At 51.9% G+C, this 14,606-nt stretch overlaps 1 protein-coding gene across 3 annotated transcripts in view; it reads right to left on the bottom strand.

Moving 5' to 3' along the window:
- The window catches only part of ctnna2 (catenin (cadherin-associated protein), alpha 2), a 1,959,617-nt gene that overhangs the window by 442,072 nt on the left and 1,502,939 nt on the right, over positions 1-14,606 (bottom strand). For all 3 annotated transcript variants that reach the window (XM_072497636.1, XM_072497638.1, XM_072497639.1), the window contains one exon: positions 12,364-12,564. In XM_072497636.1, coding sequence (XP_072353737.1) covers positions 12,364-12,564 — 201 coding nt within the window. The remainder of the gene's footprint in view (positions 1-12,363; positions 12,565-14,606) is intronic.

Genomic DNA, 14,606 nt, shown 5'->3' with positions numbered 1-14,606 from the left:
TATCTCTTGATCAACATTTCTAAAACAAATTGGACTAAAATTGGTTTACCTTGCTTTTCTAATGTGGGCAGATCATGAATCAATTCATTTGAGGAGCGGCATACCAGTACCTTTGTCATGGTCTGGGGCCAAGCGTCTTCTGTTCTGCCAGCTGCCTCTGCGCTTTTCAGGCAGCTGAGCCACATTTTGCTGGATGCGTGTTGCAGCTCTTTAGGGGAGGCGATGGAGTAGTGGTATTGTCACTGAACTACTGACCCAAAGACCCAACTAATACTCTGTGGCAGCTGGTGGAATTGAAATTCAATTCAATTAGCAAATCAGGATTCAAAAACTGGTCTAATGGTGACCATGAAACCACTGCTGATTGTCAGAAGAACCCATCTGGTTCACTACTGCCCTTGAGGAGAAGAAATCTGTTGTCCTCACTGTGGTCAGTCCTACATGTGACTCCAGGTGGGGTTGGGTGGAATGTTGGCTGAGGCAGGAAAACCAGAGTGTAGCTCTTCAGCTGCACGGCTGCGCCTGCTCTCCAATTTCTTGGGCACTCAGTCTATAGAGAATCTGTGGGCGTGGTTTTTACAATCCCGCTGGCGGGGCAGAGCTGGATTGAGCCGGCAATGCAGGAGTCACAGAGATCGGGGCGCCATTTAAAAATGGCACCCCGGTCTGCATTAAAACAATAACGCCCTCATGGATACGTAAGACACCCTCTCACAAGCACCGGGACAAACCACGATGGATACAGGGGCCCTTTTGCCCCAAGAAGCATCGGGGCAACCTCCATGGATAAGGGGAACACTCCGCCCCCCCCCCCCCCCCACAAGCATTGCCTTCCCCACTAGGATTGAGGCAACACCCCCTTCCCCCCACCCCCCCAACCCCAACCAAGCAGTCCGTGGTAGTTGGTATTAGGGGTATTACGGTACCCAGGTGTGGGAGGTACCTGAGACAGCAATATCATTGGTGAAGCCTGCCTGCTGGTTCCGCCCAGTAAGGTGGAGTATAAGAGCCTGTGTCTCCATGGCAGCTGCATTCTGTCCCTGCGCTGCTGGGGGAAACATCTAGTCCAATAAAGCCTTCAATTGTCTTCCAATCTCGCTTCTGGAGTTATTGATCGAGCATCAATTTATTGGACTAGATTTTAAAGAATGGAGCTCCGAATCAAGCCGGTGTGTCTGCAACTCAGCCCCCACGCGGCAAACTCAGCGGCAACCTTCAAACATTGGCTGCCGCGCTTCAAAGGGTACCTCAGGTCGGCCACGACTGCACCTACGGAGGACCAGAAACTGCAAGTTCCCCACTCGAGGGTGAGCCCAGAGATCTACACCCTCATCGAGGATGCGGACGATTTCAAGGCCGCAATGATCCTGCTGAAAGGACACTATATTCGCCCAGTAAACCAGGTCTATGCCTGGCATCTGCTAGCGACGAGGTGACAAATCCCCGGGGAATCGCTGGAGGAATTCTACTGTGCGCTCCTGGTGTTAGGTAGGAACTGTGACTGCCCGCAAGTTTCAGCCAGCGACCACACAGAGCTTTTGATCCGGGACGCACTCGTTGCAGGTATGCTGTCCTCCCAAATCCGCCAGCGGCTGCTAGAAAAAGAGACACTAGACTTCAAGGAGGCATGGGCCCTTGATAGCTCCCTGGATGTGGCCTCCTGAAACGCCTGCGCGGACGTCCCCGACGACGCGGCAGCCCCTTGGGCAGCGTGAAACCCCCCCCCACCACCCCCCCGTGGCCGACTCCGATGTATCCCCCATTCCCCCACAAGCTTGTGCTGCACGACTACCAGGCAACCCCGGGGGGCCCCGCTGCTATTTTTGCGGGCAAGCCAAGCACCCCTGGCAGCGCTGCCCGGCCCGCTCCTCCACCTGCAAAGGGTGCGGCAAAAAGGGCCATTTTGTGGCGGTATGCCAGGCCCGGGCGGTCGCCGCGGTCTCCAGGAGCGAACCGGGACCCCAACTCCCTCCATGAGCCACGTGCGGCAAGCGGGCGCCGCCATCTTCCTTTTCCAGAGCCACGTGCAGGCCCCGGGCGCGGCCATCTTGTTCCCCAGGAACCACGTGCGATGGATGGGCACCACCATCTTGCCCACCCCCAGCCATGTGCGACCCGTGGGCGCTGCCATCTTGGCTGGAGTATCAGGACCCCGATTCGGATGACCACACACCGCCCGAGGAAAACCTCCAACTTCTGCCGCGACTTGCCTCGGTGACCCTGGACCAGTCTCGGCCCCGAACGCTCTCGACCGCGACGACGATCGTGCTCATCAATGGGCATAAAACATCCTGCCTGATCGACTCCGGGAGCACAGAGAGCGTCATACACCCCAACTCGGTAAGGCGCTGTTCTCTTCCCATCCACCCAGTTAACCAAAAAATCTCCCTGGCCTCCGGGTCTCACTCTGTAGAGATCAAAGGGCGTAGCGAACATCACGGTCCAGGGAAGGAATTAAAAAATTTCCTCCTCTACATCCTCCCTTACCTCTGCACTGCCAAGCTCCTAGGATTAGACTTCCAATGTAACCTCCAGAGTTTAACTTTTAAATTCGGCGGCCCTATAACCCCCCTCACTGCCTGCAGCCTCGCAACCCTCAAGGTTGATCTGCCTTCCTTTTTGCAAACCTCACCCCGGATTGCAAACCCGTCGCCATCAGGAGCAGACGGTACAGTGCCCAGACCGGACCTTCATTCAGTCGGAAGTCCAGCGGTTACTGAAGGAAGGTATTATTTAGGCTAGCAACAGTCCCTGGAGAGCTCAAGTAGTGTTTGTAAAGACCGGGGAGAAGCATAGGATGGTCATCGATTATAGCCAGACCATCAACAGATATACGCAGCTCGATGCGTACCCTCTCCCCTGCATATCTGATCTGGTCAATCAGATCGCACAATACAAGGTTTTTTCCACGGTGGATCTAAAATCCACCTACCACCAGCTCCCCATCCGCCTTAGCGACCACAAATACACTGCATTCAAAGCAGATGGGCGGCTGTACCACTTCCTAAGGGTTCCCTTCGGTGTCACAAATGGAGTCTCGTTCTTCCAACAGGAGATGGACTGAATGGTTGACCGGTACGGTTTGCGGGCCACGTTTCCGTACCTCGATAACGTCAACATCTGCGGCTACGACCAGCAGGACCACGACACAAACCTCCGAAAATTCCTCCATACCGCAAAAATCCTTAATCTAACCTACAACAAGGAGAAATGCGTGTCCAGCACCGACCGTCTAGCCATCCTCGGCCACGTAGTGCATGATGGAGTTATAGGCCCAGATCCTGAACACATGCGCCCCCTCATGGAGTTTCCCCTCCCCACTGCTCCAAGGCCCTGAAACGCTGCCTGAGATTTTTTTCATATTATGCCCAGTGGGTCCCTAACTATGCGGACAAGGCCCGCCCACTAATCCAATTCACAGTTTTTCCCCTGTCGACAGAGGTCCGCCAGGCCTTCAGCCACATCAAAGCGCACATTGCTAAGGCCACGATGCACGCAATCGATGATCCCTTCCCTTCCAAGTCAAGAGCGACACGTCTGACATAGCTCTGGCGGCCACCCTCAACGAAGCGGGCAGACTGGTGGCCTTTTTCTCACACACCCTCCACGCTTCAGAAATCCGCCATTCCTCCTTTGAAAAGGAGGCCCAGGCCACAGTAGAAGCTGTGCAGCACTGGAGGCATTACCTGGCCGGCAGGAGATTCACTCTTCTCACTGACCAACGATCGGTTGCTTTCATGTTCGATAATGCACAGCGGGGCAAGATAAAGAACGATAAGATCTTACGGTGGAGGATCGAGCTCTCCACCTATGACTATGAGATCTTGTATCGTCCCGGGAAGCTACACGAGCCTCCTGATGTCCTATCCCGCGGCACATGTGCCAACGCACAAATGGACCGACTCCAGGCCCTCCCCGAGGACCTCTGCCACCCTGGAGTCACTTGATTCTTCCATTTCGTCAAGACCCGCAACCTGCCCTACTCCATCGAGGAGGTCAGGACCGCCACCAGGAACTGCCAAATCTGCACGGAGTGCAAGCCGCACTTCTACAGGCCAGAGAAAGCACACCTGATAAAGGCTTCCCGTCCCTTTGAACGCCTCAGTATGGACTTCAAAGGGCCCCGCCCCTCCACCGACTGCAACACGTACTTCCTGAATATGCTTGACGAGTACTCCTGGTTCCCATTCGCCATTCCCTGCCCCGACATGACCGCTGCCACCGTCATAAAAGCCCTCCACAGCATCTTTACACTGTTCGGTTTCCCCGCCTACGTCCACAGCGATAGGGGGTCCTCCTTTATGAGCGACGAACTGCGTCAATTCCTGCTCAGCAAGGGCATTGCCTCCAGCAGGACGACCATTTACAACCCCGGGGTAACGGACAGGTAGAGAGGGAGAACGAACGGTCTGGAAGACCGTCCTACTGGCCCTACGGTCCAGGAATCTCCCAGTCTCCCGCTGGCAGGAGGTCCTTCCGGATGCTCTCCACTCCATCCGATCACTGCTGTGTACCACGACCAACCAAACACCTCACGTACGTCTCCTTGCCTTCCCTAGGAAGTCTTCCTCCAGGACCTCGCTCCCAACCTGGCTGGCAGCTCCTGGACCCATCCTGCTCTGCAAACACGTGCGGGCGCACAAGTCGGACCCATTGGTCGAGAGGGTCCAATTCCTTCACGCTGACCCTCAATACGCCTACGTGGCGTACCCCGACGGCCGACAGGATACGGTTTCCCTACGGTCCAGGAATCTCCCAGTCTCCCGCTGGCAGGAGGTCCTTCCGGATGCTCTCCGCTCCATCCGATCACTGCTGTGTACCACGACCAACCAAACACATCACGTACGTCTCCTTGCCTTCCCTAGGAAGTCTTCCTCCAGGACCTCGCTCCCAACCTGGCTGGCAGCTCCTGGACCCATCCTGCTCTGCAAACACGTGCGGGCGCACAAGTCGGACCCATTGGTCGAGAGGGTCCAACTCCTTCACGCTGACCCTCAATACGCCTACGTGGCGTACCCCGACGGCCGACAGGATACGGTTTCCCTACGGGACCTGGTGCCCACTGGATCCCCACCCACACCCCCACCACCAACCCCACCCTCCCTCCCACCGGCGCACCCCACAGTCGCCCCCTTCCCAGGTGGATCGCTTCTCCCACCAGTCCCATCTAGGGGTGATGAAGCTGCTGAAGAAGCCGAAGCCACGCTCCCGGAGCCACGGATGCCCGAGCCGGCACCTGCATCACTACCGAAACTGCGACGATTGCAGAGGACGACCAGGGCCCCTGACCAACTAATTGCTTCCTTTTGAATGTAAATAAATACTGTTAATAGTTGCGACATGTGACGAGGCAAAACACTGTACTAATGTATACCGGGTACCACCTTAACCTCAACCTCTACCACTGTATAACACGAGACCACCACCCCGCCGGACTCTGTTTTTTAACAGGGAGTGAATGTGGTAGTCGGTATTAGGGGTATTACGGTACCCAGGTTGATGCTGTAAGACCATTGGTGTGGGAGGTACCTGAGACAGCAATATAATTGGTGAATCCTGCCTGCTGGTTCCGCCCAGTAAGGCGGAGTATAAGAGCCTGTGTCTCCCTAGCAGCTGCATTCTGTACCTGCACTGTTGGGAGTTACATCTAGTCCAATAAAGCCTTCAATTGTCTTCCAATCTCGCTTCTGGAGTTATTGATCGAGCATCACTGAGGGAGTACTGAATTTGGTGCATTTGAGTGCTATAGTGAGAGTTTGGTGACTGAGGGAGTTAGGTGAGGAGGGAGTAAGGTGCTCCTTTCATTTTGTTTCCGACATTTCCGCAAAGAGTGAGAAGAGAGCCAGGAGTTTACAGAGAGTGCAGCTGACTGGGAGCAGAGTCGGAGGGCGGAGATCCAGCTGGTCCACAGGGCAGCTATATTCTGTAAGGTAAGAGGGGATGGAGGCTAGGCCAGTTGCATGCTTCTCCTGTAGGATGTGGGTGGTGAGGGATACCACCGGTGTCCCCGCTGACTATACCTGCGGGAAGTGCACCCAACTCCAGCTCCTCAAAGACCGTGTTAGGGAACTGGAGCTGAAGCTGGATGAACTTCGGATCATCCGGGAGGCAGAGGAGGTGATAGAGAAGAGTTACAGGGAGGTAACCACACCCAAGGTACAGGACAAAAATAGCTGGGTTACAGTCAGGGGAAAAAAACCAAACAGGCAGACAGTGCAGGGATCCCTCGTGGCCGTTCCCCTTCAAAACAAGTATACCGTTTTGGATGCTGTTGGGGGGGGGATGATCTACCGGGGGAAGGCCCTTGCGGCCAGGTCTCTGGCACTGAGTCTGGCTCTGGGGCTCAGAAGGGAAGGGGGGAGAATAGAAAAGCATAAGTTGTAGGAGATTCAATGGTTAGGAGAATAGATAGGAGATTCTGTGGTCGCGAGCGAGACTCCCGGAAGGTATGTTGCCTCCCGGGTGCCAGGGCCAGGGATGTCTCGGATTGTGACTTCAGGATCCTTAAGGGGGAGGGGGAGCAGCCAGAAGTTGTGGTGCATATTGGTACCAACGACGTAGGTAAGAAAAGGGGTGTGGAGGTAATAAATGAGTTGAGGGAGTTAGGCTGGAAGTTAAAAGCCAGGACAGACAGAGTTGTCATCTCTGGTTTGTTGCTGGTGCCACATGATAGTGAGGCTAGGAATAGGGAGAGAGTGAAGCTGAACACGTGGCTGCAGGAATGGTGTAGGAGGGAGGGCTTCAGGTATTTGGATAATTGGAGCGCATTCTGGGGAAGGTGGGACCTGTACAAGCAGGACGGGTTGCATCTGAACCAGAGGGGCACCAATATCCCGGGAGGGAGATTTTCTAGTACTCTTCTGGAGGGTTTAAACTAATTTGGCAGGGGACTGGGAACCGGATTTGTAGTCCAGCAACTAAGGTAGCCGATATTCAGGACGCCAAAGCGTGTAATGAGGCAGTGGGGAAGGGAACACTGACAAAGGGGAGTACTTGCAGACACGTCGATGGGTTGAAATGTGTATACTTCAACGCAAGAAGCATCAGGAATAAGGTGGGTGAACTTAAGGCATGGATCGGTACTTGGGACTACGATGTGGTGGCCATCACGGAAACCTGGATAGAAGAGGGGCAGAAATGGTTGTTGGAGGTCCCTGGTTATAGATGTTTCAATAAGATTAGGGAGGGTGGTAAAAGAGGTGGGGGGTGGCATTGTTAATTAGAGATAGTATAACAGCTGCAGAAAGGCAGTTCGAGGAGTATCAGCCTACTGAGGTAGTATGGGTTGAAGACAGAAATAGGAAAGGAGCAGTCACCTTGTTAGGAGTTTTCTATAGGCCCCCCAATAGTAGCAGAGATGTGGAGGAACAGATTGGGAAACAGATTTTGGAAAGGTGCAGAAGTCACAGGGTAGTAGTCATGGGTGACTTCAACTTCCCAAACATTGAATGGAAACTCTTTAGATCAAACAGTTTGGATGGGGTGGTGTTTGTGCAGTGTGTCCAGGAAGCTTTTCTAACACAGTATGTAGATTGTCCGACCAGAGGAGGGGCAATATTGGATTTAGTACTTGGTAATGAACCAGGGCAAGTGATAGATGTGTTAGTGGGGGAGCATTTTGGAGATAGTGACCACAATTCTGTGACTTTCACTTTAGTAATGGAGAGGGATAGGTGCGTGCAACAGGGTAAGGTTTACAATTGGGGGAAGGGTAAATACGATGTTGTCAGACAAGAATTGAAGTGCATAAGTTGGGAACATAGGCTGTCAGCGAAGGACACAAGTGAAATGTGGAACTTGTTCAAGGAACAGGTATTACCTGTCCTTGATCTGTATGTCCCTGTCAGGCAGGGAAGAGATGGTCGAGTGAGGGAACCATGGTTGACAAGAGAGGTTGAATGTCTTGTTAAGAGGAAAAAGGAGACTTATGTGAGGCTGTGGAAACAAGGTTCAGACAGGGCGTTGGAGGGATACAAGATAGCCAGGAGGGAACTGAAGAAAGGGATTAGGAGAGCGAAGAGAGGGCATGAACAATCTTTGGCGGGTAGGATCAAGGAAAACCCCAAGGCCTTTTACACATATGTGAGAAATATGAGAATGACTAGAGCGAGGGTAGGTCCGATCAAGGACAGTAGTGGGAGATTGTGTATTGAGTCTGAAGAGATAGGAGAGGTCTTGAACGAGTACTTTTCTTTTGTATTTACAAATGAGAGGGGCCATATTGTTGGAGAGGACAGTGTGAAACAGACTGGTAAGCTCGAGGAAATACATATTAGGAAGGAAGATGTATTGGGCATTTTGAAAAACTTGAGGATAGACAAGTCCCCCGGGCCTGACGGGATATATCCAAGGATTCTATGGGAAGCAAGAGATGAAATTTCAGAGCCGTTGGCAATGATCTTTTCGTCCTCACTGTCAACAGGGGTGGTACCAGGGGATTGGAGAGTGCCGAATGTCGTGCCCCTGTTCAAAAAAGGGAATAGGGATAACCCTGGGAATTACAGGCCGGTTAGTCTTACTTCGGTGGTAGGCAAAGTCATGGAAAGGGTACTGAAGGATAGGATTTCTGAGCATCTGGAAAGACACTGCTTGATTAGGGATAGTCAGCACGGATTTGTAAGGGGTAGGTCTTGCCTTACAAGTCTTATTGAATTCTTTGAGGAGGTGACCAAGCATGTGGATGAAGGTAAAGCAGTGGATGTAGTGTACATGGACCCTCACCAAACTGTCTGTTGCAAATACCTCTGACCATGACAGTATTAGTAAGAGTGACCACCGCACTGTCCTTTTTGAGACAAAGTCCTGTCTTCACATTGAGTTGTATTGAATTACTGCCATGCTAAATTGATATACTTTGAATAGACCCTAGAATCATAGAATTTACAGTGCAGAAGGAGGCCATTCAGCCCATCGAGTCTGCACCGGCCCTTGAAAAGAATACCGTACCTAAGCCCACACCTCCAACCAATCCCCGTAACCCAGTAACCCCACCTAAACTTTTTGGACACTAAGGTCAATTTAGCATGGCCAATCCACCTAACCTGCACATCTTTGGACTGAGGGAGGAAACCGGAGCACCCGGAGGAAACCCACCAAGTCATGGGGAGAACGTGCAGACTACACACAGACAGTGACCCAGGCCGGGAATCGAAACTGGGACCCTGGAGCTGTGAAGCAACAGTGCTAACCACTGTGCTAATGTGCCGCACAATCTAGCAAGTCAAGTCAGGGCATCCATGCTGTGGGCCATCAGCGGCCACATAATTATACTCGACCACAATCTGTAACGCTACCATTACCACCAAGCCAGATCAGCCTTGGTTCAGAGAAACATAGAAAACAAAAGCAGGAGAAGGCCATTCGGCCCTTCAAGCTCCGCCATTCATTATGATCATGGCTGATCATCCAACTAAATAGCCTAATCCCGCTTTTCCCCCATATCCTTTGATCCCCTTCGCCCTAATTGCTATACCCAACTGCTTCTTGAAACCATACAATGTTTTGGCCTCAACTACTTCCTGTGGTAACAAATTGCACAGGTCCACCACTCTCTGGATGAAGAAATTTCTCCTCATCTCTATCATTATTTGAGTCATTAAATGGTTTCAAGGAGGAGCTGGATATATTTCTGATAAAAATGGGTGAAAGGGCTATGGGGAACAGGTAGGGGGTAGATTTGAGATCAGGAAGAGATCAGATGATCTGATTGAATGGTGGTGCAGGCTCAAAGGGCTGAACTGCCTACGTCTCCTCCAAATTCCTATGTTCCTATGTCCTAAATGGTCTACCGCGTATCCTCAGACTGTGGCCCCTGGTTCTGGACACATGCACCATCGGGAACATTCTTCCTGCATCCACCGTGTCTAATGTTCAATGAAGAGTGCAGGAGGGCATTCCGGGAGCAGCACAGGCATACCTAAAAATGAGATTTCAATCTGGTGAAGCTACAACACAGCACTACCTGCATGCCAAACAGCATAAGCAGCAAGTAATGGACAGAGATGAGCCCTTCCACAACCAACAGATAAGATCAAAGCCCTACAGTCCTGCCACATCCACCCATGAGTGGTGGTGGACAACTAAATAACCACCCAGAGGAGGAGACTCCACAAATATCCCTATCAACCAGGAGGGTGTAAGATTTACATAACGTTGCTGGAGCGATCTCTCACCCATTATCTGATCATTAGCACATTGCTGTTTGTAGGAGCTCACTGCGCACAAATTGGCTGCTGCATTTCCTACATTAGAACAGTGACTCATGAAAAGTATCTCTTTCTTATGATAACTGGAAGGATAATTTCCGACACATTGACATTTTTGGGCTGTTGTTGCCTGATATGATTTTGCAACATGCTTAAGATTCTCAAAACAAAGCTACTGACAAACCTTGGGTTCCATTTGCCTTTGAGGAAAGTTATGTTTTTCTCTCCTCTCCATATGTCTGCAGACCTTGGGCGTCATTCTCCGACCCCCCGCCGGGTTGGAGAATCGCCGGGGGCTGCCGTGAATCCCGCCCCCGCCGGTTGCCGAAGTCTCCGGTACCGGTTATTCGGCGGGGGCGGGAAACGGGCCGCGCCGGTTGGCGGGCGCCCCCGCTGGATTCTCCGGCCCGGATGGGCCAAAGTCCCGCCGATAAATTGCCTGTCCCGCCGGCGTGGATTAAACCACCTTTTGAACGGCGGGACAAGGCGGCGTGGGCGGGCTCCGGGGTCCTGGGGGGGGGGGCGTGGGGCGATCTGGCCCCGGGGGGTGCCCCCATGGTGGCCTGGCCCGCGATCGGGGCCCACCGATCCGCGGGCCGGCCTGTGCCGTGGGGGCACTCTTTCCCTTCCGCCTCTGCCACGGTCTCCACCATGGCGGAGGCGGAAGAGACTCCCTCCACTGCGCATGCGTGGGAAACTGTCAGCGGCCGCTGACGCTCCCGCGCCGCCCGGGGATGTCATTTCCGCGCCAGCTGGCGGGGCAACAAAGGCCGTTTCCGCCAGCTGGCGGGGTGGAAATTCCTCCGGCGTCGGCCTAGCCCCTCAATGTTGGGGCTCGGCCCCCAAAGATGCGGAGCAGTCCGCACCTTTGGGGGAGGCGCAATGCCCGTCTGATTGGCGCCGTTTTGGGCGCCAGTCGGCGGACATCGCGCCGTTTCGGGAGAATTTCGCCCCTTAAGTGTAGACTATAAGCAATCAGTATGCAGAAAAAAACAACTAAACACAAAACAGGTAGGCTTCCTGCTGCTTGTCCAGCGGGAATAGCTCCAACTGTTGGGACTTCGTTTACAGAGTTATGAGGAGCAAAGTTGGATGAGTCCTGGCTTGATCTTTACCAGGTTGGCTGGCTAATCGGCAACAGGGAAAAGGATTACTGTAGACCTGGCTGCTCTTATATTGGATTCTTGATTATAATAATCTTTATTGTCACAAGTAGGCTTACATTAACACTGCAATGAAGTTACTGTAAAAATCCCTGAGTCGCCACACTCTGGCGTCTGTTTAGGTACACTAAGGGAGAATTCAGAATGTCCAATTCACCTAACAGCACGTCTTTCGGGACTTGTGTGAAGAAACCGGAGCACCCGGAGAAAACCCACACAGACACAGGGAGAACATACAGACTCCGCACAGACAGTGACCCAAGCCTGGGATCGAACCTGGGACCATGGTGCGGTGAAGCAACAGTGCTAACCACTGTGCTACCGTGCCAAACCACACCAGTTCGATCTGCCACTTCATTGTACTTCATTGACTGTACAGCACACCAAGGCATTTTGAGGTTGTGAAAGGTGCAATATAAATGCGAGTCTCCCTCTTGGGAACAGCCATCAATGGGGAGATGTGCATTTTGACACCATGTCAGCCAGAAGCCAGCTAAAGCGGGAAGTGCTATAGATGGTAATTATTTATTTCAATGCATAATCATATTGTGGACATGATAGTTAATGAAATTAACAAAAACATGGATTTAAAAAGCTTCAATTTAATTCTGAGTGTCAACTTGAAATGAACAGATTGGGTAGGTGGAAACTATTTCCAGCGATTGGGGTGTCCAGGACAAGGAGACATAACCTAAATATCAGAGCGCGATTGAGGAACCCTGTTACATACAAAGGGAGGTAGAAGTTTTGAACTCTTTCCTGAGAAAGACAGGTAATGCTAGGTCAACTGTCAATTTTAACTCTGAGATTGATCGCATTTTGTTAACCAGAGGGATGAAAGTCAGCTATATGGAGTTCAGTAACAGATCATAAACCAGCTCACTAAATGATGCAATAGACTCAAGGGACAAAGTGCCCTGCTCCTGTTCATATGCTCCCAATTAATATGTGAATAAGTTATGCAACAGAGTCAAACTTTGATCGACAACTCTTACCAGTCTCAGAGAGTAACTTTGTAGACTCCATTACTTTTTCGGTGTACACTCCAGGCTCGTAGTTCTCCATCTCCGCACTGATGATGTGGATAACCCTTGCTGCCCGCCCTCTGATGGCCCCAGCAGTTCTATCGAGTGTGTCCACGTCACCTTCCTGGAGAGCTATGACGCACTTATTTACATCCTCCAGTATGTGGTTTTCTGACAAAGTTTGAAGGAAGAGATTGAAGAAAATAAGTGACTTCTGACATCAGGCTGATTTCAATGTTTATAAAATGGTTGATCATCCAAGAATTGAACAACCGCCAGCACCACGCACTGCATTACACGGTACAGAATAAAAATGGAACAATGAAAAGGATGTGATTAAATGGCTTGTCTAAATACATTGAGAACTAGTCCTGTTTCAGAATTGTACATATTCTCCATGAGTGATTCAACAACATACATTCCCAAGGCGCCTTTAACATAGCAAAGCATCACAGGGCTCTTCACAAAAGCAATGATCAAACAAAATATGACACCGAGCCACAGAAAGTGATATCAGGACAGGTGACCAAAGCTTAGTTAAAGGGGTAGGTTTTAAAGAGCATCTTAAAAGAGAGTGACGGGGAGACAGAGATGGTTAAGGGGGGTGAATTCTGGATTAAGGCAAGGAATCAGTGGTATCAAAGAGGCCAGGAGGATCGCAGCAAGCCTGGAAGGTTCTAGGGCTGGAGGGGGAGGGGAATGAAATTATAGAAAGATTTGAAAATAATGACGAGAAAATCACCGCAACCGCGCCATGACGCCCCGACGCCGGCGCGCGGTTCTCCGAGGTGCGGAGAATCGGCGCCATTTGCGGCAGCGCGGTTGGCGTGGCCATGGCCGCGGGCTGCTGGAATCGGCGGGGCCGCCGATTCTCCGGCCTGGATGGGGCGAGCTGCCGCGCAGATACGACAGAGTCCTGCCGGTACCGTACACCCCTGGTCGCTGCCGGCGGGAACTCTACGCGAACGGTTGGGGGGGGGGCGGCCTGTGGGAGGGGGTGGGGGAGGAGGGGTCTCCATCCCCGGGGGGCCTCCGATGCGGTCTTGCCCGCGATCGGGGCCCACCGATCGGCGGGCCGGCCTCTCCCCAACCGGGCCTACTTTCCTGCGCGGCCGGCCCCTGAACACCGAAGCCATGTTGAGTCAGGGCCGGCGCGCTAAAGAAGTACCCCACACATGCGCGGGTTGGCGCAGCGCCCATTTGCCGCTAGTTTGGGGTGAACCGCTCCAGCACCGTGCTGGCCCCCTATGGGGGCCAGAATCAGTCATCCCTGTGCCCGTTTCGCGCTGTCGTGAAATGCGACGGCGTTCACGACGGCGCAAACACTTGGGCTCCATTTTGGAGAATTGCTCCCAAGGAATTTGAATACATTTAGAAAGCTCCTCAATAACATCTTTCGGATTGCACAGTAAAACCAGCCCTTCTGCCATGGCAGGACAGTTTTAAACAACAAATACTTTTTTTTCTTTATTCTTTCATGGGATGTGGGTGACACTGGTAGGGCCAGAATTTATTGCCCAGCCTCAATTACCCTTGAACTGAGTGACTTGCTAGACCATTTTAGAGGGGGGGGGGTTAAGACATTGCTGTGTGGTCTGTAGTCACATGTAGGCCAGACTGGGTAAGTACAGCATATTTCTTTCCCTAACGGACATTAGTGAACCAAGATGGGACTTTACACAACAGTGGTTCATGGTCATCATTTGACTTTTAATTCTGGATTATTATTGAATTTAAATTCCATCCTTTGCCATGATAGGATTTGAACCAGGGTCCCTAGATTACCCTGGGTCTCTGGATTGCTAGCCCAGTGACTATGCCACTATGCCACCGCTTCCCCAGGGATTAATAGGTCAGGAAAAGGAATTTTATGTTGCACGTGGAGGAATGAGGGTTTGAAATTCTACACTTTTTAAATGCTTTCAGGGCCAGCATTTGTTGGCCATCCCTAACTGCACTTTCAAATTTAAAAAAGAATAAATTATCTGTTACTGTCACAAGTAGGCTTACATTAACACTGCAATGAAGTTACTGTGAAACGCCCCTCGTCGCCACATTTCAGTACCTGTTCAGGTACACAGAGGGAGAATTCAGAATTCTCAGCTGGTACGGGAATTGAACCCACGCTGCTGGCATTGTTCTGCATCACAAACCAGCTGTCTAGCCCACTAAGCTAAACCAGCCCAGGTGGCAGTGAAGGTGGCAGTGAGCTG

The sequence above is a fragment of the Scyliorhinus torazame genome, chromosome 3, assembly GCF_047496885.1.
Source record: "Scyliorhinus torazame isolate Kashiwa2021f chromosome 3, sScyTor2.1, whole genome shotgun sequence".
Lineage (NCBI taxonomy): Eukaryota > Metazoa > Chordata > Chondrichthyes > Carcharhiniformes > Scyliorhinidae > Scyliorhinus > Scyliorhinus torazame.
Note: the sequence above shows the minus strand (reverse complement) of the source record. Positions and strands in the feature narration are given on the sequence as shown.